The sequence below is a fragment of the Heliangelus exortis genome, chromosome 3 (assembly GCF_036169615.1).
Source record: "Heliangelus exortis chromosome 3, bHelExo1.hap1, whole genome shotgun sequence".
NCBI lineage: Eukaryota > Metazoa > Chordata > Aves > Apodiformes > Trochilidae > Heliangelus > Heliangelus exortis.
The window spans coordinates 23396523-23420909 of record NC_092424.1 but is presented as its reverse complement, the minus strand read 5'-3'; the positions used below and the strand labels follow the sequence as shown (position 1 = coordinate 23420909).

At 40.0% G+C, this 24387-nt stretch overlaps 1 protein-coding gene across 1 annotated transcript in view; it reads left to right on the top strand.

Moving 5' to 3' along the window:
* Window positions 1-24191, top strand: part of LOC139794282 (spermatogenesis-associated protein 7 homolog) — a 50298-nt gene extending 26107 nt beyond the window's left edge. The window contains exons 5-11 of the mRNA XM_071739632.1: window positions 5266-5387; window positions 8182-8684; window positions 8793-8853; window positions 10049-10113; window positions 10509-10583; window positions 12736-12793; window positions 23471-24191. Coding sequence (XP_071595733.1) covers window positions 5266-5387; window positions 8182-8684; window positions 8793-8853; window positions 10049-10113; window positions 10509-10583; window positions 12736-12793; window positions 23471-23548 — 962 coding nt within the window. The 3' untranslated portion in view covers window positions 23549-24191. The remainder of the gene's footprint in view (window positions 1-5265; window positions 5388-8181; window positions 8685-8792; window positions 8854-10048; window positions 10114-10508; window positions 10584-12735; window positions 12794-23470) is intronic.
* The last annotated feature ends 196 nt before the right edge of the window (window positions 24192-24387 follow it).

Below are 24387 nucleotides of genomic sequence, written 5' to 3'. Positions count from 1 at the left end.
TCTTTATTTACTTATGAAATTAGCATGGTAAGTTTTTTAAAGCATATTTATTTGCACTGCTTATATTATTTACTTTAACTAAGTCTTTTAAGAGACATTCAGTTATTGTGCTCAGGACTGATAACAGTCTGACAGGCCTGTAGTTCATTTTCCACTTTTCCTCCTCTTTTTCCCACACAGCCCTTTGAAAACTTCCTTGTTGTTTCAAAACTCATCAGAAGTTAAACATCAGCCAACTCTTTTAAAACACTTGGTAGGAATTAAACCAATACTCTCTCTGTGAGCCAAAAATGAAGGCATGACCCAAGGTGTGGATTCTATTATTCTAATGATAATCACTCCATTTTGTAGCATCTGGTAAACAACTTAGGGGAAGTCTGTTCTGGCTTTATATCCCATGTTCATACTTGGGCCATAATGTTTTAGACCTGAGAATAACCTTTTGTATTAGGAGACAGCCTTGAAATCAGTATAACGTGCTTGCCAGCTCTTATTACTATTTCAGATAAAAACAAGTAGGACTGAAAGGCAATAGGTTTGTTTTTTTTTCTTTAAGTGGTTTGGTTTGGTTTATTCATATTGACCGATATCAGCTAAACTGCTTCTATTATGTCAAGTTTGTGTTTGCTCATTTCGTACACTGGCCTTTCACACAGCAGCAAGGGAGAGACAAAACATTTTATTAACTGGCAAATAACAAGAACTGCCAGGAAAACAGTGTTGGGGCTATAATATCTGAATCTTCTTATGTTTTAAAAGGACCAGATTTCAACTAAAGCTGTTTTATTTTCTGCACTCATGCTGCATTGACAAGTAACAGATACCAATACAATTACCAGTAAAAATGTACAATAGCACTGATAAATTAATGCCTGTCATGGTAGGAAGGATGACAAATTAGCAAGTAAATGAGCTTAACAGAAAAGCTGTTGAATATATTCACCTAAATAACTGCTGCACCGTTCATACCACATGGCTGTGTTCCCTGGGAAGCAGCAAAGAGGTAGTTAAGAGATATTGGCTGTTGCAGGAATAAAAAGTCATGTCCTGTAAGAGGATTCACACTGAATCATTAAATGCTTTTATAGGTGAAACCTTGCACTCACACACACATGGACAGGGGCACTCTGCGCTGGGTTAGGAACTGGCTGGAGGGCCAGGCCCAGAGAGTGGTGCTGAACGGTGCTGCATCCAGTTGGCGGCCGGTCACCAGTGGTGTCCCCCAGGGATCAGTGTTGGGACCAGTTCTGTTTAATATCTTTATTGACGATTTAGATGAGGGGATTGAGTCCATCATCAGCAAGTTTGCAGATGACACTAAGCTGGGGGGAAGTGTCAATCAGCTGGAAGGCAGGAGGGCTCTGCAGAGGGACCTGGACAGACTGGAGAGTTGGGCTGATTCCAACGGGATGAGGTTCAACAAGGCCAAGTGCCGGGTCCTGCACTTTGGCCACAACAACCCCATGGGGAGCTCCAGGCTGGGCACAGAGTGGCTGAGAGCAGCCAGGCAGAGGGGAACCTGGGAGTCTGGATTGACAGGAAGCTGAACATGAGCCAACAGTGTGCCCAGGTAGCCAAGAAGCCAATGGCATCCTGGCCTGGATCAGGAACAGCGTGGCCAGCAGGTCCAAGGAAGTGATTCTGCCCCTGTACTCAGCGCTGGTGAGGCCACACCTCGAGTACTGTGTCCAGTTCTGGGCCCCTCAGTTCAGGAAGGATATCGAGGTCCTGGAGCAGGTCCAAAAGAGGGCAACTAGGCTGGTGAAGGGACTCGAGCACAGATCCTATAAGGAGAGGCTGAGGGAGCTGGGGCTGTTCAGCCTGGAGAAGAGGAGGCTCAGAGGAGACCTCATCACTCTCTACAACTCCCTGAAAGGAAGAGGTAGCCAGGTGGGGGTTGGTCTCTTTTCCCAGGCAACCCTCAGCAAGACAAGAGGGCACGGTCTCAAGTTGTGCCGGGGGAGGTTTAGGTTGGACATTAGAAAGAATTTCTTTACTGAGAGGGTGACCAAGCATTGGTATGGGCTGCCCAGGGAAGTAGTGGATTCTCCGTCCCTGGAGATATCTAAAAAGAGACTGGATGTGGCACTCAGTGCCATGGTCTGGTAACTGCAGGGGTAGTGGATAAAGGGTTGGACTTGATGATCTCTGAGGTCCCTTCCAACCCAGCCAATTCTATGATTCTATGATTCTATGATTAATAATTACCAGTTATGGTTTAATCATAAACAAGAGCCACTTCTTAAACAGTTTAGCCAGGACATGAGTACAGAAGGCAAGGCATGTCTAATCTTTGTTTTTCTTAAAAAGAAAACCCCCAAACACTTATAATTTGGGATATATAGTTTGCATATTATTTTTCTTTTTCACTAGTGATCATTACTAGTTGTTGTTAAAAGTATTTGGAAGTAGAATGAGCAGGTGATTCTTTTCTCCCTATGTCACTCTTGCTGATGATCAGTCCTTGCAGCTGGGCCAGGCTGTGCAGTGGGGTATGGTCACAAGAAACTTTCAAACAGAAATGTAGGGAGTACGTGTGAAACCCAGCAATGAGACCTAAAAGCCAGGGGAAGGGGTGTAGGGAAAAATGGTTATGACAAAATACAGCAGTGAAAAAGGAGAAACTGGAGAGAGCAGGGCTAGAAGGCTGTGAGACAAGTAAATCCCTTAGCAGATGTGTCAGCAATCCAGGATGTGCTGCAGGGCCCCTCAGTCTGCCTCATGTGGCTGAGACACATACAAAACCCAACAGTCTGGGCAACGAAACCTGGCATCCATTAGGGAAGGGGAAGAAGAATTGCTATGAGACATTCTGGCCTGGCAGCTTTTGCTAACTACTTAAAGCGTAAAACTATAACGCATTGCAATAGTATTTATTGGAATAGGCTTAGTGCCCTGTGGCATATTTATAACCCATATTTATAGTGAAAATATCTGTGAAATACTAGACAAAGTCTGCTGAAGACCTGTGGCTCTTTAACCTGAAACATTTTATTTTCTTGTCCTTGGCAAGGGTTGGTGAAGGCTCAGTACACAGTTGTTGTCCTGCCTCACCTCTGCACAGACAGACAGCACATGCAGAACAATGAAGAGACATGGATGTCACTTTTTCCCAAGGCCTCATATTGACAGTGCTGTGATAGAAGCCAGGTGTCCTGACAATTGCACAGACTCTACAGCAACCTCCTTATCTGTTATTTTTCATACAGATGCAGAATGCAGTCTTTAATCAGAATCAGAGGATACTTTGATTGGGCACTGTAAAAACCTAGATAAAAAGGGAAGGTATTAATCTCTTCATGAATGTGACTGAGCAAGTACATTTTGTTGTTTGTTCCATTGAGTTGTATAATCCTTCTTCCCAGTCATCCAAATACGATTTAGCATTGTCAACATGTTTTCCTTAATAGGATGATGCTATGAACTCATGTCCATGCAAGACTGAAAAGCCAGATTACAAGCCTGAGGAGACTATATATCAGTTTTAGCTGTTAATAAAATCTGGGGTTTTTCTTTCAATGATCAGGCCACAGCCTTGAGGCCATCTTACAGGAGAATCATCAAGACACGGTGTGCCACATATCAGAACCATCAAAAACTTCAAAGGAGATATTTACTGCAGTCTAAATATTGGGGGATTTAAAAAAAACCAAAGTCTCAGCTATTTCTTCTCTGAAAGAAATATTACTTCAAAGCTAACTAAAACCCAGTAGCCCTTCTGATAATTCATAAATCTGCAATACTAAATTCAGGTTAATGCATCTCCCTGTCAAAAGAGAGTCTGCAATAAGTGGTGCTTTGCCATTTTTCAACCATTATTCTGGCATATTACTAGTGAGACACACTAGAATTACATCACGTCAGAGGAGGAGCTGCTTACTATTAGCAAAAAAATTGCAACATATTGGGAGCGTAAGTTCTAGTACCTTGCCACAGTTGCAACGTAAAGGGACTTAGGCTGACCACTCAGCCTAACCACTCATTCATCTTTTCAGGAATAAGTCAGAATTTTTCACAGTAACATCACCCAGCCAGAAGTCACATTTCATCAACCCACCTGAAGCCTTGCTAGCCCTGTCGAATTGCCTGAGGAGGCAATTGTCGAATTGTTGAGGAGTCTGTTTAGGTGCACCCAGAGATGAAGATACAGAGCATCTCTCTGTGCTTGGCAGTACTGGCACATGCCAATGTGAACTAGAGCTCCACAAGGGCAAGGAAATTCTGACAGAAATGGTTTTTTGACACAAAAGAGTCATATGCATCTTGTGGAACCTCAGTGGACCCTATTTTACTCATATTCAAGCTAGAGTTAAGAGGGCTATTAATTTTTTAAACACCATCTAGAAGGAGAATGGGGGTTTTGTACATTACAATTCCTATCACTTTTTTTCCTGAGCTATGTTTAGTAGAAACATGCAGATAAAAGGGATTTAAAATTTTTGTCATGTGTCATTCTTGTTCACCTTGCTAAAAGTAAAGTTCTGAGAAAAGATGGTAAGGCTTTGCATTTTCAATAAGTATGCCCCTGGGGGCCTATGTGGTCTTGAGAGATTCATGTCTTTCTTAGACTTTTGTCTTGTATCTTTCATATCATACTTACACCTATTTATTCTTTTATTATTTCATAAACCTTATTACACATACACAATTCTAAATACATAACATTATCTATAATAATAATTTTTATTATCAGATGAAATATTCTTATTCCTACTCTTACTCACATTTTCAGGGAATCAGAAGATCCAAAGAACTAGGTACAGGATTCTAGCAGAAGTGTCACTTTTCAGGCAGAGTTTGACTGAATCAGAAAGTGAACTTCCTCAGCATTGCAGTCAGCACAGACTGTGGTAGCATCCTGTCTTTGGGCACTCAGCTCTTAGTTCACAGACTGGAATCCTCACTTGATTGCCTCAGCTTTTCTTCTGTTTTGATCTGTTTCAGCTGTTGTCTAGGGTAGGGCAGAATGGGCTACAGCTGGGAACAAAAGGTTGTCATCTTATTCTTCCAGTAGCTCATTAATTACTGTGTGAGTGATGTAACGGAGTCCTGGGTTATTTATTTCAAATTCAGATGTGCACTTAGCATGGAAGCAGCAAGCACCAATGGTAAAAAGTAGGGTGATTGTCCTCTGTCTGCTACTTGGTATTAAGAGGAGGAGGTGGAAGAGCCTTTAGTAGCAACAAGAAGAATGAAGAGTAATACGCTATGACTTGACCATTGATTAAACTGTAAAGAGTTGTATTTACATATTCACTTGTGCAGACAAGGATCAGCAGAAAAGAGACAGACTAATTCAAGCCCTTGAGAAATATAAGAAAGATCTTTTATGTGGTCTGCCTGCTTCACCATTCAACTCCAGAAGTGTTTCACCAGGCCAGCAGAAGGTATGTGATATTCTGACAGCATAGGACCTGTTACATGGGTAGTAAGTACTGAGTCATGTGAGAGATTGTTGTCCCCTTAGGTAGCTGAAGAGCTGGGAGTTCCTTTAAGAGCAGTAAGTGCAGGTTTATTCAGTGTGGCTCTTCTTAGTCTAGTCAAAGAAGATAATGGTTGATTCTCAGTTTTGCCAACTGGCAGCTATCCTCTCATTTCCCGTGTGGCCTACAATGAGAGGTACCCATGTCATGACTACATGTACATAATTAAAATGTGTTCCTGCACTGACAGCATACCACTTACAAATGCATACACCCTTCCTTTGCTCCTATGGCAAATGGATTTAGCACTTTTTAAGAAGTATTATGTGGGTGTCCAGGAAAAAAAAAAACAAAAAAACCCAGTTATTTAAATAATTTCCTGATATATGTGTCAACATTCTTCTTAGGAGGATTTTTATACACAGTATTTTCAAGAGAAATCAACCCAAATTATTTTTCTTAGTATTTTCCACTAAATGCAATGCAGTAGCTTCACACTGTTTTACAGTGTCCTCTAAATTTCAGAATGGTATTTGCTAGTAAAAGCAAGATGCTAAATTAATTTATTCTAATTTTATATATTATGTCAGATATCAGCTTACAACCTCATGCTAGTGTGAGAAGGCCCGTTCTTCACCAGCTTCTGCTGGAGGATCTCATAGAATCATAGAATTGGCTGGGTTGGAAGGGACCTCAGAGATCATCAAGTCCAACCCTTTATCCACTACCCCTGCAGTTACCAGACCATGGCACTGAGTGCCACATCCAGTCTCTTTTTAGATATCTCCAGGGACGGAGAATCCACTACTTCCCTGGGCAGCCCATACCAATGCTTGGTCACCCTCTCAGTAAAGAAATTCTTTCTAATGTCCAACCTAAACCTCCCCCGGCACAACTTGAGACCGTGCCCTCTTGTCTTGCTGAGGGTTGCCTGGGAAAAGAGACCAACCCCCACCTGGCTACCTCTTCCTTTCAGGGAGTTGTAGAGAGTGATGAGGTCTCCTCTGAGCCTCCTCTTCTCCAGGCTGAACAGCCCCAGCTCCCTCAGCCTCTCCTTATAGGATCTGTGCTCGAGTCCCTTCACCAGCCTAGTTGCCCTCTTTTGGACCTGCTCCAGGACCTCGATATCCTTCCTGAACTGAGGGGCCCAGAACTGGACACAGTACTCGAGGTGTGGCCTCACCAGCGCTGAGTACAGGGGCAGAATCACTTCCTTGGACCTGCTGGCCACGCTGTTCCTGATCCAGGCCAGGATGCCATTGGCTTCTTGGCTACCTGGGCACACTGTTGGCTCATGTTCAGCTTCCTGTCAATCCAGACTCCCAGGTTCCCCTCTGCCTGGCTGCTCTCAGCCACTCTGTGCCCAGCCTGGAGCTCCCCATGGGGTTGTTGTGGCCAAAGTGCAGGACCCGGCACTTGGCCTTGTTGAACCTCATCCCGTTGGAATCAGCCCAACTCTCCAGTCTGTCCAGGTCCCTCTGCAGAGCCCTCCTGCCTTCCAGCTGATTGACACTTCCCCCCAGCTTAGTGTCATCTGCAAACTTGCTGATGATGGACTCAATCCCCTCATCTAAATCGTCAATAAAGATATTAAACAGAACTGGTCCCAACACTGATCCCTGGGGGACACCACTGGTGACCGGCTGCCAACTGGATGCAGCACCGTTCAGCACCACTCTCTGGGCCTGGCCCTCCAGCCAGTTCCTAACCCAGCACAGGGTGCTCCTGTCCAAGCTGTGGGCTGACAGCTTTTTCAGGAGAATGCTGTGGGAGATGGTGTCAAAGGCCTTGCTGAAGTCCAGGTAGACCACATCCACAGCCTTCTCCTCACCCACCAGGAGGGTCACGTGATCATAAAAGGAGATCAGGTTGGTCAGACAGGACCTGCCCTTCCTAAACCCATGCTGGCTGGGTCTAATCCCCTGTCCATCCTGCAGGTGCTGTGTGATTACACTGAGGGTGATCTGTTCCTAACCCTGCCAGGCACTGAGGACAGGCTGACTCAATCTCACCTCAATAAGCAAAGTCTTGCAAAAAAAAATATTTCATTCTGCCATAGTCTGCAATCTCTGGGACAAAATTTCCTCGGCAAACTATATTTAGGTTGTAAAACTTTTAATTTGTTGAGAATTACAATGGGTTTACCACTAGATTACCAATAGTGTTGTTTATAAAGAATGTGCTCCAATTCAAACATCTGCATTATTTTGATTTTAAAATCTTGCTCCCACAGCGATAAGTAGAAAAAATGATAGGCTACAATTTCACCTATGGTATTTATAAGAATAGCAGTGGTTCCATTTGAATTCAAACTCATGAGATGGAGTCATGCCCAAATCTGCATGGGTATACAAGGAGAGTGAGTAGAAGATGCCATCAAACATGGGCTGCAAGATTGCTACTGGGATACCAGTTCCACAGGTGAGAATGCATCATGTCCAAGGAAGGAAAAATCTCCTGTTCTGCCTCTGTGATCCCTGGCAAGCCAAATGAAATTAGATAATTTCCCATGGCTATTTGTCACTAGCAACCTCAGCCTTGTAAAAAGAATGAAAACAAGAATGGCAAAAGGGACTTGCTCACTGGGTTTACTCCCAGCTGCAGTTCCTAAAACTCAGCAACTTATTCCGACCACTTGAGACAGTTTGAAGACAGGTTCTTAAAACTCCTCCTGAGTAAATCAATTTGTAGGATACACTGCCTTCAGCTGATTGCTTTTGTGATTTTTCTGTCAGTTACTTTGCTCTTTAACTTACAGGCCAGGTGGTCACTGTTGGAAGATGGTCACCTGTATTTGACATCTGGCTGGAAAAACTGCTCCAGGACAAGAAGAGAGCAGCACCTCCCCTCTGTTCAGAAGCTCACTTCAAAGGCTCTGTTGTCAGCTTCTACTACAAGAAACAATACTCAAAATAGGGCTCAGCATGCTTTGTCTCAGACTCCTGTTCACAACTCTGGTATAGACAGATCATCTGTTTCACCACTCCAGCAGTCTCACATGCAATTGGGCAGTAGCAACAGAAAGAAGGCGTTTCAGAACTCTTTCAATAAAACAGGCCTTGGGAACCTCCTAAATAAACATTCAATTTACTTCACAGAAAATAAGAAATGTTTTACCCCTAAAATCTTAAAGACATCACACCAATCTTTTCTTGTAAAACAAAGGTATTATAATCCTCCTCCCCAGAAAAAGATCTCCCCTGGCAGACCATCACTTAAGTCAGCAGGTGTCAATGATGAAAAAAGAAGAGAGTTACCCAGGTACCTACTCCGTTTCTTTACACATCAGTGCTAAAAGTTAATTAATTCTGCTTCCAAACACATCATTTTAAGCATAACTGGTTTTTCACTGTGCATTTGATCTTTCAGATTTTTAGAAGATGCCCATGTGAGACCACATACAGATCACTTCTCTCAGCAGCCAGTTGAGGTTGGTGTACCCAGTTTGTTACCAAGGAAAAGAATGGGGCCCACTGTTCATACACACAAGTTGTCCTGGTTGTGTGGAAATGATATGGATAATGGGTCATGGAATCATTGGCTTTGGGGAGCAAACAAACAAAAAAATAATCTTGTGAGAAGTCATTAAGATTGTACTTGAGAAATCTAGCATATGTGGATAGGTAGGGTCAACAGTTTTCTGTGAAACAAAATAGGAAGAACTACAGTAACTGGTCTCTCTGTCAAATGCAAATGATGCACTATGCAATATGAAAAACAGTGTATTCCAACACAAGGCTTCCAAAAGCAGATTTTTTTCTATTTGACTGACATCTTACTAATATTTCAAGTGGTCATTTCAGCTTTTGGTTGATTTACAGCCATTCATTCCATCCAAATAATAACTTGGAGCCCAGCAATGTCCAGGTGAAGTACTAATCACTCAGCCTATGGTCATTACTGTAGTATACCATACATTACTGTATCTGGAAGCTGCATTCCACTTGTCATCTGGATTTTTATGAACAGGGGATTAATTTAGTGAATTTTAGTGCTCTTAAATATATGGATGCTTAACAGTAATCAGAATCATGCATGATAGAGAGGCTTTGGATGATTCTTTGTCCTGCTCACCCCTTTATAGAATCGGTATTGAATTTTCATATAGTTCAGCCAAGGTGCCACAGGCATGATTTGTGCTAGCCCTACATTCTCTGGGACTACTCCATTTCTTTGTTCCAGACACTGAAACATTCATTTTACAACATTCATTGTTAACAGAGGCTCCTGTTCCTATTTGATAATCTGCACGAAAAGATTTTCTAGTGTTCTTTCAAAGATACAAATATATTTTGCTCCTTCATTTAAAGAAAAAAATATCTTACTTGAGTGAGTCCTGCAAATACTTTATATTTTGTTAGAATTTTTTATTTACTTTATAGCTTTTGCATAATTTTTTTCCAGTTTATACCTGATTGATGCAATTTTTGCTGACATGAACCTCCCTAATAATAATGCTACTTCTTATTCAACATAAACTGGCCAGTCACTTCAGTATGATGTTGTTGTGATTTTGCTATGTTACAAAATCAGCTCATACCCCTCTGGTGCTCTGAATGTAAAGATAAAATGTTAATACAAAGATAATAAAAAATTTGCTTCTTCTCTTTACTTTTCTGTGGCAGAATCATGAATTATGGATTCCCAGTTTGGAAATTCTGCTTTCTCCAGGATCACAACTGGAAGAAAAGTAAGTTAAATAATAGTTTGTCCCTTTTAACTATTTCTAATACTTACATGTTATTCATTGGAACTCTTTTAAACAAATCATTCACAAGAGGCATCCATTCTTGATTAATGAATTTCATGGATTGAGTTAATGAGTTAAAATAACTAAGGAGCTGGCCAGTGGAGCTGTGAAAATCAGTCATTTAAAAAAGTATAGACCTGGAGAGTAAAAAAAAGGCAGAATAGTAAATAAATTAATCACTTTTTTTTTATATTTTATATATATTTTTAATATATTTTTATATTTGACTTAGTTTAATTACTTTAAAACTGCTACCTGATTGGATGGTATCATAAAACTTATTTGTATTCAGTGTATATTAAAGAAAGATGCTGACAGCTTGTGTATTTGTCCAGAGAAAAAGAAGAGTATCTTCCTTTTCTTCAAGAAATTACGAATGATATTTTGATTAGAAATTGTTATCACAAAGAGTAAGTCCTTTGAATTTGTAATTTAGTCTTCTAAGTAATAAAATTTTGACCAATTATTCAATGTAAAGAATCAGTGATTTTAAAGGGATTAAAGTGAAACTTGAAGTCAGTTTTATTTGACGAGTACTTCTGTGACTGCACTTCATGGGGCTCATGATTTAAACTGAGTGTCTGAAGAGAAAATATTTTCAGTCAGACTCATATTTCTCAGTGTCTTCTAGTAGAAATATGGAAACATCTTGTTCTCTGACTCTTTTCGCAAGCTCATTCCCTTATCTAGTATGGTGATAGACATCATTGTTACAAGAGTCTCATTCCAGTTCCCAGTCAATCCTAAACTAACAAACCATGAAGCTACCATGAGCCTTCCCTAGCAAAGTGCATGATAGCAAGATTTTATATTCCTCCCTCCTATAAGAGCAAAATAAATAAATGCAATAATTGCTTTCTTTAGGACATATGTGCTATCACAGAATCATAAAAAAATCAGAGTGGTTTGGGTTGGAAGGGACCTTAAAGATCATCCAGTTCCAACCTCCCTGCAGGGGCAGGGACACCTCCCACTCGATCAGGTTGCTCAAAGTCCCATCTGAGTTCGTGAGCCACACAAAAAGGCCAGAGCCAAATGCACCCACTGCTACTGGTGTCTAACTGCAGCATCCCTGCCTGGTTTCATGTTCTATATGTGACATCCTGTCACACAAACACATCACCTTGCACTCTCATTTCTCATAGAAATTTATGACGTTTATTATATTTAGAGAGCTGTGATAAACCGCAAGTCTCTTTGTAGGCTTGCTAAAAGTGACAGCATTGAGTACTCCTTTTTTATGCCATTTCCTGGCCTGCATCTGAAATGGGAGAAACTCTTCCTTTAAAAGAGCAGTTAACCCCAATGCTTAAGATATCAGCCCCTGTCAAGCACTGTGTTTTGATGCTGGTGCTTGGTGCTACCATGCTGACCTAAGTCAAATGCAGCTTGACACCAAACCGGAAAAAATCCCTTTAATCTAGAGAATGTTGGTTAAAACCCCTAAGGCTATTTTAAATATATATATTTTTAAGTGGCCATTAGCACAAGTGGTTAATTTGTTTTGTGAGCACTCAGTAAAATGTAAGAGTTCTCCTCCTTCCTTCCAGGTATAACAGTTATCAGACAAACTTCAAAGCCCAAATTAGAAGTAAATTTTCAGGTTACACTGTGTGAGGAACTGTTGTAGATCTGAAAAACACCAACTCACCACACACTGAAAAGTTTGCTAAGTAATGTACCTGTCCATACATACAGGTAAAAAGAAGATAATATTAAAATAAAATAAACCCTCAAAAATATACGGTAGGTCTGCCTAAATTTTAACAGGAAAAGCTTTTTTTCCATATAGATTGAACCAAATGAGAGAAAACAAATTTGTACCTTTGTAATGCAACAGTGGTGAGGGTTGTGTGGCTGTTCCGTGTTGAGCCCAACTCAGACCACTACAGGGCATCAGGATATTGCTTTGTTTTTACTGGTGCTTATTACCATGAGCACATCTTTTGCTTGCAGCTGGACACAGCTATCAAGAAAAGTTCTGAGAGCTTTCTGAAGGCAGCTTTCTTTCCCTAGTAAAACTCATCAACAAAACTAGGATTACCAAAGTTTGGCTTTCAGTCTTTCCCCTTAAAAAGTACTGAAAAAGAGGTCCAAGAACAGAGACCGTGCAAATGACCTTCAGAGGTCTAAAAGCTTTGGCTAGAGGCAGTTTTGAAGTCTTTGAGTAATGCAGTATCCTGGACAAAGGAACTACAGCTTAGGCCCCACCAAAATACAGACAGGGACTGTTACATTGCATTGGAGAGAGGAATGCTCTTTATTTGTATTAAATGTGAAACAAAAAAATTGTAATTATATACATGAAAGACTGATCTTGGAACAGTTCCTACCAAACTGCATGCACTTGGAACAACCTTATTCGGCAACCTTAAAATGTTTAAGATTTTATTTTCAAAATCCATTTGCAGGTACAGTAGGGACAATGAGGGGGTGGAGCAAAAGTGAAAGGTTGGGATGTATTTTAAGTGATCTGAAATAGAGGATGAGTGGTATTTTTAAACTGTAAGTATTTGGCCTTTAGACAGCCTTTTTTGATATTCCTTTTTGCTGTTTTTTAAGGGCATTAGAAGATGTATTTCAAATGCACATTAAAAGTAAGAGACATAACCTTGATGAGGTGAGCAAAAACCATCAATTATTAAATACTTCATCACCTTCTCTAGAAATGTTGTGTATCAATGCTGTGAGCAACAGTTTATGGCAGATAGACAGCTAGACAATTTGAATACAAGGCAAGGAGAAAAATCTTCTACAAAAGCAGAAAGAAGGGTGTTTTCCACCATTGGTAAAGACAAGGTTTTATGTAAGTATTTGTGTGTTACTCTAATAAGTTTCCTTAAAAATAGCTAATGTACTTAGCATGCAGAATGGCCTTGATAATATAAAACCTGTTTACAAAGAACGTTTGTTGCTGCACTATTTTGCTATGACTGCTATTTTCTGGAGTTAGAACAAGAGAAACTTTTAGGCTGCAACTGCATCCAGTAATAATACCTTGGGTTTTAATAGCTTGCTTTTAGGAGTTTGGTCACCAGAGCAGAATATAAAAATCTAGTTGAACATTAAGGCTCCCCATGTGATGCCTGTTGAGAATTAACCTCAAAATACTTATCTGAAAATTTCACATGCTGAGAGAGAAGCTGTCAGGGAGAGACTATAGAAAATGTCAGACACAAATACCTGACCACAGCTGCATCTTTCTCCCCTGATAATCTGTCATCTTTTCCAGGATGAGCAAAAGCAACTCTGCCTATTTTAATCCAGACCTTAGAGCAGTCCCTCCTGAGAGCTGGGCTCATAACTGCCCTTTGGAAAATCTGAACACACTATTTCCTTTTTTAAAGTAATTCACAGATAAGATGGCATTAGTGATGTCATTACCTTTGCTGTTATCCCAGACTGGTTGAAGCATTTACCATGAAATGGAGGCATATTCCTTACCTAGACTAGGGAGACCCAAATCCAACACCACACCTCCTGAGCAAGCAGCTCAGTTGGGCTTCTGAAGTTCTTCCTCTAGGTTAGATAAGAGAAGCAAAATGGGAGACCCCAGCACAAGAAGCTGAGGTTGCAGTGCTCATTTAACAGGCACTAAGTTTTCCTTCGTCTCAATAACTGCCAAATATAGATTTTCTTTTTCACAATCTCTTTATAAAAAATAAAATAAAATAAAAAGATTTAAAAAACTATATTAAGAGCCTGTAGCAGACCTCTGAGCTCTGCAGAGAATGCAAAAGTTTAGTCACAGTTTTCCACTTCCATTGTACACTGCTTGTCAGCCCAGTGCACAGGGGTTGGGTCACAGGGCTTTTTGGTTTCACACTTCTCCCATGTTCTTCAGGGAGTGAGGCTGCTAATTTTAGCCTTGAGGGGCATTTGATGCTTGAGTCCTCTTCTAGATCTGATTTTAAGGGCCATCATACAGGAAGGCATTTTGTTCAGTCTGATGATCCAGAGGATTCATGGTCAAGATTTGGACTTTGTATTCCAAAGCTCATATTGCTGCAGCAGATTTAGGTGGGAGCATTTCTGAGGAACTGGTATAGTGTGGCTTTTAAATGGGCTACCTTTTCTTACTCGTTTCTGCAAATCTGTAATGCTGCCATTTAATATTGTACTTCCTTCAACACCAGGCAGGTGGGAGTCGTGCATTTTCTTTGCATGATGAATAAACAACAAACAAAGGAATTATAAAATAGAACACAGAGGGTTATTTTGTCTTTCAAAATTAGGACATTAGGAGAAAGTTGGTTTGTTCTACCTGTTTAGATACTGGTCTGAATGGCATCCATAGGTAGGCAAGAGTGTTTAAGATGAAAATACTCTGGGATGAAAATAGTGAAATTTAAGTCCGTTTCATGGAAAAAAAATCATTAACAGAAACTCAATTTGAGAGGATATGTAATTTTCATCTGACTAGAGGATGCCAAGCAGATTTCTAAGGTTAACTCCTGCAAGGCTCTGAGTGCCTTAGAAATAGAGCCAAGAATCCTTTAATAGTATCTGAAGGTATTTGATTTCTTCTTTCAAAATTTATAGAATGGTTTGGGTTGGAAGGGACCTTAAAGACCATCTAGTTCCTACTCCCCTGCCACAGGCAGGAACACTTCCCACTGGACCAGGTTGTTCAAAGCTCCATCCAGCCTGACCTTGAACACTTCCAGGGAGAGGGCAGCTACAAATTCCCTGGGAAACCTCGTGTCTCACCACCCACATAGTGAAGAATTTCTTTCTAATGCCTGATCTAAATCTACCCTCTTCCAATTTAAAGTCATTATCCCTTGTCCTGTTCTACATGCCCTTGTAAAAAGTGCATCCTCAACTTTCCTGTAGGCCCCTGCAGGTACTGGAAAGCTGCTATAGGCTCCCAACACTTCCAGAAGAATGTTTTTTTTAAACAGTTGTGGATTTTTACTACATCCTGTTGTGACGTGTTTGTTATTTTGAAAAGTATGGTTCTACACCTGAGTAGAGCTTAAGCTTGGTGTTTGCCTCTCAAAAATACTGAGTGAAGACTGAAGAAACTCAGAAAAAATTAATAAAATTAATTGGTTGAGAACAGATTTAAAGGACTTTTTAAAAACACATATTTGCATGTTTAGTCATGCAACGATGAAGGGAAAAAGACCAAATTGTCTCTACATATTATAAGGATACAGCATGTGCAGGAAAAAGGATTGTTCCTTGAAAGGACTAAATAAGAAGCATAAGGATTACCTACATCAGGAGAAGCTTGAGGGCAATGACATTTATTTATTAGAACAGGCACAATTCTTACAAGTGAAGTAATGGAAGCTGAATTGCTTTAAGACTTTGAAAAGTGAATTGGCAAGTGAATGAAAAGGAATTCCATAGTGAGCAGACTTCTTAACCTACAAAAACATGTTTTTTTCTTTTAGTTTCTTGACTTCAAACAAAAACTCCTTTTTTTGTGCACAATCACTGTCTTCTGGTTGAGACAGACAAAATAGGAACACAGAAACTTTTTTCAAGGTCTTTGCAGTGTTATTTTACCCATGCTGGATACCTGCCAATGTATTATTTGGGTACTTGCTTCCCTGGGTTCTGCTCTTCTGTGTACTTGCAGTACAAAACCAACACCCCCCTCCAAGTTCCTGCTGGCACTTACTCCAGCAGTGTCCAAGACTGCTTCCTAAAAAAACAGGGGTACAGCCAGTTCATGCATTGAGAGGACACTGCATTGCCTGACCCACCTTCCATGTCTGGCCATGCATCAGCCAAGCAGTCCCCACCTCTTACCAGGAAAGTTGCACCTTTAGTGCCTGTAAACTCTTCTCCAGCTTTGAGAAGGAGAATAGCAGCATCACTCTTCCAGGTAGAAGGATATGCACTCAGTGGGAACTGAAGAATAGAAAAAGCATTTCTGAATTCCATTAGAAAAAAAGAGATGGTATCTATGAAAGAGGTAGTGAAGAAAGAATATTGATAAAACTTATATGGAAAAAAAAAATGTAAGGAAAAGACAGTGTCTCAAAGACAAGAGCCTCCTAAAACTAGCACCTTCACCCTTGAGGTTATACTCTAGGTATGGGTATTGATGTAAGGTGGAAATTCTTTCACTGGACTCCAGTCCAAGGCAATTTTCAATCTGGTTCATCAAGGTATGTCTGAGGAATAGTTTTCTTTACTTTAGAACATGCACTTTCAAATACTGTGCCCGTGCACCACTCCTCCCACCAAGATTTATTTCTGCTGTTCACATTATTTTACTGCCTCTGCAGACTGCATTCTGTGGCCTGCTTAGAAGCCTTCAGCTGAGGGTGTTTTTCACCTACCCAGCCTTGAGGGTTTAAACATTCCTTTATGGTTTAGAAGTATAACTTTTTTCTAGCACACTTATTAAGGAACTGGAGAGTTTTTCTAGCAAATTTTCGGAATGAACAAGTTCCCCCGTTTTCTGTAGTAATGAAAAGGTCTCTACTCAGGAAAGCTTGTAAAAGTTTTTTTACCAACTCACTTGCTCAAAACCAACTCCAGATAGTTTTATGCCCTTAGAAGCTCAAGGATGTTTCAGCTGCAAAATAGTGACCTCAAAACCTGATCCATACTCAGATATGATTCAAGAAGCCATCAACTCCATGAAAAATACTTCCTAAAAAAGAAAAAAATGCTGGTTCTTGCTAAGAGGTAAAGGCAGAAGAGGATCTCTAAGAATCCAGGAGAGTGGAAAAAATGTCACTACTGGCCTTGATTGAAATAGCCACTGAAATGGGTCTGTAGGTGCATCATTTCAGGAAATTTATGGGAAACTAACAGTATCTGCAGGGGTGAGGGATCCAGTGTCCATCTGTCTTCCAGTGAGCAAACTATTTAAAGTAACTTATTTCCTGGAATTTTATTATATATAGCCAAAAGCTCCTGAAGACACACATTAAGATCTTACATCTGTTTTGTGCCTTTGTTTTTAGGAGGAGCATCAAGTATATGTTCTTAAAAAAATACAGCATAAAGGTACCAAAAGATTTACTTCAGGTGAGGGGGAGGTGGAAGTCAGGTGATGAATGGCATCCAGCAGTGTCACCAAGCTTTACATGCTGGGATCTCAGAACAGCATAGACAGCTGAATACCACAGTGGTGTGGAAGCTGAAAGGCCATCTTACTCCATCAAATAAAGTTATTTGCTTTGATTGCTATGTGAGTATAGCCTCAGTGTTAAGACCTGGCAGGAAGTGTCACAGGGTCTTGCACAGCCTCTAGTGGAAAAGTCTATTTTTACATTTCTAAGGCAAAAAAATCCTCTTTCATGTACCACGCCCCAGCAGTATCCTGAGTCATACTGAAGCACACACAGGAGAAAGCAACCTCCATGTAATCCCTGGCACTATCCCCTCCATGTTCTTTGCCCTTCCCTTCTTCAAGTGCCATTCCCTTTCTACTTAGCCCATGATGTCTCTTGGGATTGCCTTAGGAGATATATCAGCAGATGAGTGTGGTTTAGGATCCTAATGCAATAATTACTGGCTTAATCATCAAAGTGAATAAGCAATTTACCAACAGTCCCTTTCAGCACTGTGCACTGTTACCATTTAAATACAGATTTTTGTAATGTACCATAATTAGATGCTGTGCATGGGAAAGTTTTAAAAGTAAACCAGTAAAAATGAAAATGACTGCTCTGAGATGAGCACAGGACCCAAGTTTCTTCTTCTCACAGCAGAAAATGTCAGTGACCTGGTATGTGGAAACTTTCTTCCAAACCAGTGCTGACCCAATGGCCCCATCACAGGCAGGAGGAGGCATTCCCTGTGAAGCAAATTCTCTTTTGCAGGGATCTTAAAGTAAGAATCTTCTATTTTGACAAAGTGGTATGGCTAATATTTTTTGAGATTCCAGCATGAATATGTTAATTTCCGTTTCTTAAATTTCTTCTGAAATTTCAATTGGACACACTCATTTCACCACCTGCTCTGGCAGTATGTCCTGCATCAGTGAGAACACTGATATGCTGCACCAGTTCATTGATATCCACATTCAGCTGTCTGTGTGCAGTGGCAAATAACATTTTCTTCAAGTACATAGGTCTATGTAAACCAGAATTTCTGCACATGGAGACAACTGGAAGATATAAATAGATAACCACTAAACATGGTCAGTCTCACAACCACAGAACATGCATACAGTAGAATCTTTACACCTGAATAGACAGCTGAGAGCTTTCATTACTTTAGGTGCTGAAACCAAGCCTAACCCAGATCATGCCTCATTATATGTCAGAAATACCTAGAAAAGAGAGGAAAAGATGACAGTCATATAGTCAAAATACAGGATATAATCTGTTGGATCAGTACTATGCAGGTCTGGCCATGAGTGCTCTGTCCTCAGCCTTTGATAGGTTTGAGCATCTTCCTGGATTTCTCTCTTTTGTTGAAGGTTTACTTTAGCAGTCAACTCAGCTGAAAAGGGCATATAAGATATAAAATTACCTACAATATTTATGAAGGGCAGTCTTGTTTTTAGGTTGCAATAACTTTTAGATTAGTTGAGAAATTATTACAACAATCACTTAAGAGTCATAGAGAAAATTAAAAGTTGTTCTTTTCACTGTTCTTGGGCATTTCCTAATGTCTATCAAGGCCATACATTTCTCAAAAGAAAAAGAAATCATTTGATATTGAAGACTGAAAATCTCATCTGTTAGTTTAACAAAACATGCACAGAGAAATCTCTAACACAAGGAGTTTGGATTTTTTCTGAACACCAGTATGCTGAGCTAGAAAAGTGATTCCTTTTAAAGCCCTGGACATTACATGTTTCTAGCTCATGGAGAGCAGATTATCCATCATCCTTAATATATTTCAATGAGAAGAAATAATTTTCTGTTAAAATGCTTAAGACTGAATGCCCATCATAATGCGCTTTAAACTCAAGTCTTCAGACTTCCCCAATAAGTTCCTTAGAACTTACCTTATCGGTGGAACAGCTTCTAATTTCACATATCCTTTTCTTGTTTTTACATGATAGCTTCTATAACCCATTTTTTTGTCATGAATCCCCACAAATCACCTTTCCATATTCCATGTGATTCATCCTTACTGTAATATTAATTGTTTTCTCAATCTTGATCAAATCAAACATCACTGGTCAGGCATTCTAAGTCTACTCAGCAATCATCTGCCATGCAGAATCAACTTTTGTATTTTTCAAGATAGTAAACAGCAAAAAGTTCATCTAACTGGCTGCTCTTTAACCTGTGGAAGACACATTTCATCACTGCTTTCCTTTCCCACATTATGATTATATTGGAACACTGATGTATTTAAGTTCACATGGACTTGGCTCTTTGTAAGGATGAAATAAAAAAACACAGGGGTCACAGTAAAACATGGGGGCAGGGGAAAGACTGTTTTTTCTTCATTGAGTTATGAACTTCAAGCCAGTGTCTTACCCCTGAGGAACCTGTGCACGATAGGCATAACCTTAGACTATATGTAGCCCCAGGCTATTATTTAGTAGCAGTGTTCCACACTCTTCTTACAAATAGAAGGTAAATTTGCTGGTACCTTATGCAATGTGTTTCATGGAACATGATAGCTTACTACATGCAGGCTCTTACCTTCCCATGGGCACTTATGACAGAACAGGTCACAGCAAGGGAAAGGAGATAAAGGTGAGAGCCAGGTACTTTCAAGCAGTTACCTGCACTGTATATGCCTAAAGACATTCCTGTCAAGGCACTGGCATACCCCAGATATTGCTCAGGCATTGGTGGTGCTGTAGCAGCTGCAATCCTGTAAAGCAGTGATCACTTCAAACTCCATGTAGCACTTAGCATAGATGAAAACTGTATATGCAATGTTAAAACTAAACTCCTCACTGCAAAGTTACAAGAATGCTCCTGTAATCTATTGCAGCTCCTCACTAACTCAGCTTTTGTGCTGTCACTGTAGCAGTTTCAGTCACATGGCTTTCTGCCATGGCCATTTGAACAGTCTTCTTAGATGCAGGTTTGCTTTAATATCAGATTGCTTTCTGCCATCTCTTCTTCAGCCTTGACTCTCTACTTCTCCCCAGCACAGGATGCATTTTCCTTTAGCTATAAGAGATAGTGGTGACTGCAAAATTTCTTGCAAATGAAAGATAAAATCTGAGACTATTTGAGTTAGAGTAAATAAATGAATGAGGTAGTGAGGACAAAAGTGAAATACCTACTTAACTGAAACCTGATTTCAGTCTTTTTCTCTGATTAATTAAGTATTGAGGAAAATGGATATAGAAAGAACATTTTAAAGCAATCAAGTACTGCCAGAAATCAAACCAGCTATTTGAAAAGAGAACAACACTGCTTTCTGGCAACTGACAAAATAAGATATTTGACAGGGAACAATATGCACAGTACTGGTTAATTGAGAGGCAAGAAGAATAATCATAGCTGCATTACTGAATTTATAGAAGTATCTGCAGTGTACCACAGGGATCATGTGAATTTGTGGAATCCTCCTTCCTGCTATAGCAAGCCAGCAATCCCTTACACTCCCATCAACATGTTTGCAATGTATCCCAGGCAGCAATGCAGAAATAGAAACTGTGGTGGATGAAACCTGGAGACTTGCCTTTAAAATTACTGCAATCCCACAAGTTTCCTCTGATGGTGAAGAGATATGGAGAAAGAAACAAGTGGGGGGAAATCTTCATGAAAGATGGCTCTGTCCATAGCACCCTTTGTTAGGACTGTGCAACCCTTTACCAGTTCACACGGGAGGAACTGGATTTGGGTCTTCCAGAGTCGGCCCTATGACTGGTGAGGTTGACTCTGTATTTTTTTCAAGTGTCAGCATTCAAGCAAAGACAAGACATTAGTTTCCCTGCCTTTTATTTCAGAGCTGTAGCCAAACACAGGATAAACTCTACCTATGAGCCTATCTACATTTTGGAAGCTCTGACAGAACTTTCAAGGCTATATTCTCTTTCTTGCAGTTGATTCACTAAACTTTCACTTTTTCCACATCATTTTAGCATCAAAAATGGTGCTTACAACACAGGCAGCATGCTGCTGTGTCAAAGAAGCCACCTGAATAACCCCATCTTATGGTTTCCTTCCCATTCATGCTGAAAACACTATTTAAAGGTATGTGCAGTTGATGAGATTGCTTTTTAGATTCTTTGATATAAACCAATGCTTCCACATGTAACAGCCTGTCTCAACAGAAGATTTGTTGATCTGAGGATGGTATCAGGAGCTAAACAGCAAGCACTGAAATAACAAAGAGGTAGAAGAGCAGCTAACCAAGTTAAACAGGGGGTCAAGCGAGCAGTAGACCTGGAAATCACAAACCAGATTTTTCTCTTTTGTAATTGCTCACAAGAAACTAAAAAGAAAAAAAAAAACAAAGTATGAAATATCCGTCATCTCCATTACTACTTTTAGCCTCCATAATCTGCATCTAAGTTAATGAAAAAAGATACAAACTCTGCTCCTCAGGAAAATTAAAATCTTCAATCACTCAGTACCAGAGAATGACTAAAGCTGCATATATATTTAAAAATCAACGATAGTATTGAAAACAGATCATTTTTCAGCACAGGGCCAAAAGAATACAGAACATTTCCCTTTCTCTATATGAAAAAAAATCAGAGCAGCCCCCAACCACAGTTAATAATTTCCCACTCCCCTGGTTTGCCTGTAAAAAAACAAATCAGTAATCTGATGTGGACTTAGTGAGAAAGTCAACCTTCCTTCCCAATATCAGATTCACATTCACTGTCTTTCATGTGGTACTCAGCAGGCCTTCTAAATAAAGCCTGCAACACCATTCAGTACTGAGAGCAGATTCTCACTAAGCTTTCATCTCTAATTTATGACACACAGTAACAGAAAAGAAAATATAGAAAGATGCTGATTTTTCTGTGAATCCCATCAATCCTCACATTCACCTCAACATTTCAGCTGCTGAATTGTGACTAGACATCATGATTTGTCTGCTGTTAAAAAAGCTTCCAGGAAGACAAATAATCCAAAAAGCTAAGCAGATTTAGCTATTTTATAGCTGCGTCCTGCTTTTCTAACTTCCATATAGTTTCTGAACTCTGCACTGAAATGAGTGCTTGGATGTGTCTGTGTGTCAGAGAACATGCACACACAGAGAGAGGACATGTGCCCATCTCCTGTCACTGGAACTGTGTAGATATGCTAAGCCATATTTTAAGCAATTCCACAACATTGCTTTTGAACAGTGCTATTGCAATCTGCTTTCACAGTTGTCCACCGTGTAATCAGTTGTCAAAATCTCTAAAAAGTCCAAACAGCTGTTTTGATTACTGTTTTCTGCAGAAAATTGCTGGCAATCTTACTGTAACTTCTGGATGTTTAGGGTAAGGTGGCAAAAGCAGAGGGAACAGACTCACTTTAAGGGTTAGACAACTGAAATCTCAAAGAGCAGGAGCAAGGATCAGGCAGCTGAAACCAGTTCTGGGATAAATTCATTGTGTTCTCCCTACAAGGGAGGCACCTAGGCCATTGAGTGACACTACTTTCCTGACTGTACAGTGTTTACATGCTCAGCTGTTTCCCTGTGTAGAAACCCTTCATTTGCAAAGCCCACTACAAAGAAAATTCCCTTTAGATGTGCATTTTACTTTTCTGTCATGACATTCAAGGTTTTAGGACACTGTAGGTTGTTTATTGTCCAATATGCACGCCTGAGACTAGACAGCTTTGGATTCACTGCAGCTCCAGATGTAAAAATAAAATATTTTTTCCCTCTAAAGTATATTAATTTGCATCAATTCTAGGGCACAATGACAAAATTAGTAAGCTGGATACAGGAACATGTTTCTTCTTTCAGCTTCATCCTTCCCACCAGTTTTTACTGGCAGACTCTTCCAAGTGATCCTGCTGTGAGCCAAGGAACATCAGTGCTGTGCCCAAGTGTGGAACCATAATGCCATGCTGGGCATCTTCTGGAAGCTGATGCTTCAGAATGTACCTCACACCTATGTTCAATAAATGGTATTTTTCATACTAAGGATTAATTTAATAAATAAATAAATTGAACAAACTGCCAAAATGGTAGCTGATCAGATTGTAGCTATGTCATGGGAAGCACGGGGCTGTCTCCAGCCTGCCCCTTCTGTCCTGTTTCTGTGCTCAAGGCTTGGGGGACTTCTGAGGATCTCTGCAGCTGAGTGGGCTGCAAGAAATCAGGGCAGAACCTGACCCAGGAACATTCTAGATTTTGAGCTATGACAGATCAGTTCAAACATTGACCCTTATTAATAATCTTTGAAGCATAGCAGCCAAACAAATCTCCTTTTATGTTTTGCTTTCATTACTAGGTAAAAAGGAGAAGAATAGTTCAAAGCCTGAAGAAAGAGCTAAACATCACAAACCAACTGGACCTTTCCATCAGCTGAAAGGGTGCATGGCAAAAGGGCACCAGCATTCCTGCAACATACTTTTAACCTACAGCTTTGATTATTTCAGAGAGCATTCAAAATTAGTTAGGACTGCAAACGAGATTTTACACCAGTTACAAAGTAAACCCTGGACAAACAGGAAAACAAAGAAGTGACCTATCTGATGCAGCTTCCTGTGACATAACACTGTGTCACTATGGCAACAATCAGCATAACATGATAAGAACAATCCCAGTGCATCGAAGATGGCGTTGTTGTAGGGATTTTCACAGCCAGAATAAAAAGCCAGATACAAGTGTCCTTTTATTCATTTAGGATAGCTGATGCTAACAAAACACATCCTGTGCAATCATCTTACTAGAAATTCTGATGAGGCATTTTTATGTTGCCTACTACAAGCTTGAGTTACAAATAGGCTGGAAATTACATTTTTTGTACAGCTTTCAAAACCCTACACAAACTGTGACCTGAAGACTCATCAGTTTGCAACAGGATGTTGAATATTAATCCTCATTTTCAAGTGATTTAGGTATTAACCTAAGTACCTTAACATCTCTTGAAAATCTTAACCTATGTTAGCTGATATGCCACAAAGCTAAGACTAGCTAGTACTATAATACATAATAGTTACTGAAAAATACCAGGCATTGTAATCTTTCAAAAGGCAAGCATTTCACACCAAAATCTAAAGGCTTACAAAATAAAAATATGGCCAAGTTGGAAAAAATGTAGTTAGTAAAGCCTCAGTCCTTTCTTTTAATATTTCCTTACTTCATGAAATTTAAATTGGTCTGGCTAATATTGGATAGCTTTCTAAAGATAGATGTTTTTTCCAC